The following is a 4,927-nucleotide window of genomic DNA, read 5'->3' as shown; positions in this document are numbered from 1 at the left end:
CAGGAAATGATGAGAGGAATACGGACCAAATGCAGGCAAATGAGACTAAAGTTTGGGAAAACTTGTCTTACGTGTAGACAAGTTGGAGTGTAGGGCCTGTTTCCTTGCTGTACAACTCTGTTTTTGTGATGCTGCTTGAGGGATAGATATTTGGCCAAGACACAGGGCTTAATATCCCTTAAAAATAGTTCCACACACTATTTTATTCCCACCTCAGACAGCAGATTGAACCTTGGTTAAACATCTCAACTAAAATACACCTAGCGTTTACATCCATGCTTCACTCATCAATTTTTAGTCAGTCTAAAATGAGATTCCCCCTTCTAATATTTTCCTCCTTATCCCAATGACACTCAAGTCAGCAGTCATATCACTGAAAATGGCATGGCATAAAAATTCAAAGAATTATATATCATATTGTTATATTTATAAGTTTAGTAAAAGTTTAGCCACAATTCTGAATACTTCTGAACATATTAAAGTATAGAATCACTTGTAGTTCCTAGTCTACACTGCTCATAAAGATAATGAATAAAAAAATTGAAGATCACTAAATCATAAAGGGATCTTTCCCTTTGATAGTTGACCTCAGAAACTAGAAAATTGTAAACAGTTTTCGTAAATTGAAAGACAAAATGTCTCTTGCAGTGCACAATCACCAATACTAGGTTTTACATCTGAACTTGGCCAGAAGTTACAATTCTCAATTCTGTCAATTCACACATATTGATATTTCAAGTAAATCCCAGCACTCTTAGTAATATCGCTATCATTCATTTGTAAATGAGTCATTTCACCATTACAGTACAATTCTGTAATTTGTTGAAATTATTTGAAGAGGCAAGTTGAACCCAGCTGAATAGGATTCAATAGCTGAATACATTCAAACCTACATTGAGTAGAGAAAACATACTGAGTTAATTATGTCTGAAAGGTATTAGATTTATTAAACTATAAAAGGTTTCTTTCTATGGTGTATTTGGGTCCATTGGTACAAATCATGGTCCAACAGATGAACCAATTCTGAACAATAAGAAACTTCAATATATACACTGAGTCTATTTCAGGAAGCTAACTTTCTCACAATTACATTGTATAGTCAGACATTTTCTGCAGTCACAAAGTTTTTATAAATTGTCATTTGATAGCTATATGCATGACACACTTTAATATGCATTCCTAGTTAATGAATATATCATGACTAGTCTTGCTAGAAGCTGTTGGTAAAATCAGCTTGCTTGCTTTAGATTTTTGATGCTTCCTCCTTCGGCCCTTCCTTTTACGTCGTGGCTTTTTGTTTTTTCTTTCTGAGGGAGGAGCTGATTGGTTTGCTTTCAGCTTAACGTTTGTAGCCACTTTAAGCTTTTTCTGAACAGTTAGTGGAGTAGACACCTCGGCTCTATATTGTCCAGACAAAAGCACTGTTAAAACAGAAATTTGTTTGTTGAAGTGGGAATCATGACTGGGTTTTGTAGGTGGTTGTGTAAATGCTTCTTCTCTATGGAGCTGATGTGCATCCTGTAACTTAAGCAGTGATTTGGCAGTCACACCCTCACTATAGAATTCAGAATTAGGAACTTGTGTAAATGCAAGAGGTATAAAATTTTCATCTCCATAACTTTGAAATCTATGAATAGGTTTGGTTGCAGCCACAGAAGGCATCTGATAAACCTGTCTGAAGCTATCCATTCTGTAAGATTCATCATTCATAACATCATTAAACGCATTTTCTTTTATCCCTAAATCCAGAGAATTGTCAAAAAGATGGTTAAATTCATTATTTCTAATCTTCTCTATTTCAGTGAAATAGTTCTCCTTGTTCGGAATTTTCTTTTCAAGAATTGGCAATACATTAGTTGTCTCGGTGGTTTTGGAATAGAGTTTCGCTTTGCGATTTTTCTTCCTCCCTTTCCCCTTTCTTCTCTTCTTGCTTTTCCTTCCTTTCTTTTTCTTGGCTTTGTCCAGTGGAACATGGGTCTTGTTGTTCTCAGTGTTGCTCACAGGGCTAGGTACAGTACTAGGGGCAGAACTTGGAGTGACAGAAGCCATGACTTTGAGGACATCTTCTGCCGCATGAAACATTTGGCCAAGTGTTGACTGTTGCCATGTAGCTCCTGGTTTAGAGGTTTCTGGAGCTGCTGTAAAAGATGGGATGTTGCTTATCGAAGAAAATGATGTTGAGCTGTCTGAAGCTGGATTCTGCGTCACTGTAAGATCAATCAATTCTCCTCCATAATCATAAAGCCCAGACTCCCTGGGTACAGCGATCAGAACATGGTCATACTTCTTACACCTTTTAGATATGAACAGAAATAATTGAAACCTCTTAAACCCTGAATGATTCCACACTATTGTCCCATCATTTTATAGTTTTACCAGTGTCCAAACCACAGACACATGAAAACTGTTGGCTAAAAAAAATTTTCTGGAGTATAAAATAAGTGTAATCTTTCCCTTACAACCACAAATCTGGATTGATACTTTAACTGATTTCTGAAATAATGTAGTGCCATATTAACTGACATGAACTGAATGAACCAGTTGTTGTTATGGTTTGGTCAACAGTAAGTGGAATTTAGAAATAAAAGTTCTGCACAAGTCTCTTTTCAAAAATAACCATTACAAGTTTGTTTAAATATGAATTAACTATTTAAAATGGGCACTGAAAACATGAAAGCATTAACTATCTACAAAATGTTGTTTTCAAAATGCTCAAAGTCTAATTCTGTGTAATTGTGTTGGGTTTGGTATATAACCATAGAAGTCATTGTCTAGTTATGAAGCACAGGAAAAAGTATGCACAATAATAACAACAATTTATGTTAGAAGTGCTATACAAATATAAGACATCTGAAACTGTTTCAGTTCGTAGGAGACTCAGCTACTACAGGAATTATAGGTAAGAAGGCAAAAAGCTTAGTGTTTAGTTTAAAGAGAATGCTAAAGGAAGAATGTACAGTAAAGAAGTAGAGAGGTGTGGGCAGAAGTTTGAGTTTAGGGATCAGTGCCATCAATGGATGCACAAGACCAAAATCAAATGATCATAGCTATTGCAGCAGGTTGTAAACAAGAGGCGAGTAAAGAGGACAAGGCTGTGGAGTGCTTTGAAAACAAAGATGAAATTTTACTTTGATTAAAGTAATACCTTTATTTAATGTGTCTCAGTCATCACAAGGATAATAAGCGAAAGGGTTTTGTGAGAGTTAGGACACAAGTAGCAGAGGTTTGGATGTGGTCAAGATTATGGGTACAATGTGGGAGACAGGCCAGAATTGCATTGGAGTTTTCAAGTCTAAAGATTATAGATGCATAAATAAAAGTTTCACATGAGCTCAGATATGAGCAAAATCTGGCAATGTTACAGGGATGGAAAGAAAGATTTTCATTAGAAATGGTTTTTGTGATTATCAGAAGCTCATTTAACAGTTATCACACTGAGGTTGTAAAACGTTTGGTTTAGTTTCATAGTTACCAGGGAGAGAACTGGATTAGTAGCTAGGGAATGGAATTAGGAGTAGAGACTAAAAGGAGGACATTTGGAGGAAACTGTCACTCACCCAGCATTGAGTAGTCTAATAACTTGGCAAGTGGAGGATTCAGGAGAGGTAATGGCGAGGGACAGCTGGCTTTTGTTAGCATATAAAAATGAACGCTATGCTTTTGGATAATGCCACCCAGGGGCTGCTTGTCCATGAGGACCAAGGATAAGATTACATTTATACCTTCATGTCTATTTGTAATTTAAAACAAACAGATTAAAATTGGTGAAAGGGAAAATAACTCCTGTGTTAACCCTTCAGATTATTTAGAAAGTAGAGGATTATGATCCCAAAACAAGTGTGGTGCAGAGGAAATCTTGGCTCAGTCTATTACTCTTTATAAAATAAAGGTACTTGGAAAATCAAGGGTTGTGTGTGATGAATTTGCATATGGCTCATTAATACATACATTATTTGAATTGATAGCCCATGATGGTGAAACTGACTGTACAGGTTATGAGAAATCATAAAATGGAAAGAGCTGAGTGTCTGCTGTTTCCACTGCTCAGTCTGTTTGTTGCTTGATTTACAACATTGTGATTGTTAAAAGCAAACTTACCAGCCATACCAATATCGTTCAACACACTGCTCCTTGTAGGTTAGGTCAAAGCAGGGGACCTCTAACACATTGAAGAATGCCTGTCCCACAACCATGGAGGATGTGTCGTTAACTTTTCTTAAACACCTCTTTAACCTGTGAGGAGAAACAAGGAGAGAGCAAGGGACAGGAAGAGTGAGCACAGTAAAAAGATGTCACTTCATCTTTACATTTTAACTCCTGCTTAAATTAGCCCTTTTAAATTGTTCCTGAAACTAGTGATTTCAGTATTTTCCAATTTTTTATATTTACAGCAACTAAATGTAGCATTTCAATGCAGAAAACATCCAAAGTTCTGGAGTCCCTGGCTTTCCTGTTATTTGCCAAAACTTCTGGTCAAAAGGTAGCACTTCCTGGCATATCTACCTACTTCCCCTGTCCAAACACTTATCCCAAAACACACACACTTCCACTTCCTGAGTGAACAGACCCAGCAGGGGCCCCGGATAGGTGTTACCTACTCTGTGTCGCAGTCACAGTGGCTGAGGGTGTACAGCCTTAAGTTCCTGTGGCCGTAGGAATAGGCAAAAGGGTGGATGACATGTTCGCAGTGGTCATGCTCCCGGCAGCATTTATCTGTCTCCGCGAACTCACCTGGGTTTGGAATTGGGGGGGGGAAAACAAGGAAAGAAAATCAAATACAATTACAACAGTGCTCAGATAGAGACGAGGACAAGGAGGAGGGATAACAGGATGGGAGGGGGAGAGAGAGAGATGAGCAGTGGGGATGGGGACAATGAGGAGGGATAACGGTGGGAGGGGGAGAGATGAGTGGGGATGTGGACAATGA

At 37.8% G+C, this 4,927-nt stretch overlaps 1 protein-coding gene across 1 annotated transcript in view; it reads right to left on the bottom strand.

Annotated features, from left to right (window-relative positions):
• Positions 1 to 921: 921 nt before the first annotated feature.
• proca1 (protein interacting with cyclin A1) overlaps positions 922 to 4,927 on the bottom strand; it is a 5,208-nt gene continuing 1,202 nt past the window's right edge. The window contains exons 2-4 of the mRNA XM_043718487.1: positions 4,599 to 4,731; positions 4,099 to 4,233; positions 922 to 2,293 (exon numbers count right to left, since the gene is read on the bottom strand). Coding sequence (XP_043574422.1) covers positions 1,180 to 2,293; positions 4,099 to 4,233; positions 4,599 to 4,731 — 1,382 coding nt within the window. The 3' untranslated portion in view covers positions 922 to 1,179. The remainder of the gene's footprint in view (positions 2,294 to 4,098; positions 4,234 to 4,598; positions 4,732 to 4,927) is intronic.

This window comes from Chiloscyllium plagiosum, chromosome 28 (assembly GCF_004010195.1).
Source record: "Chiloscyllium plagiosum isolate BGI_BamShark_2017 chromosome 28, ASM401019v2, whole genome shotgun sequence".
Classification (NCBI taxonomy): domain Eukaryota; kingdom Metazoa; phylum Chordata; class Chondrichthyes; order Orectolobiformes; family Hemiscylliidae; genus Chiloscyllium; species Chiloscyllium plagiosum.
This window is presented reverse-complemented; position numbering and strand designations above follow the sequence as displayed.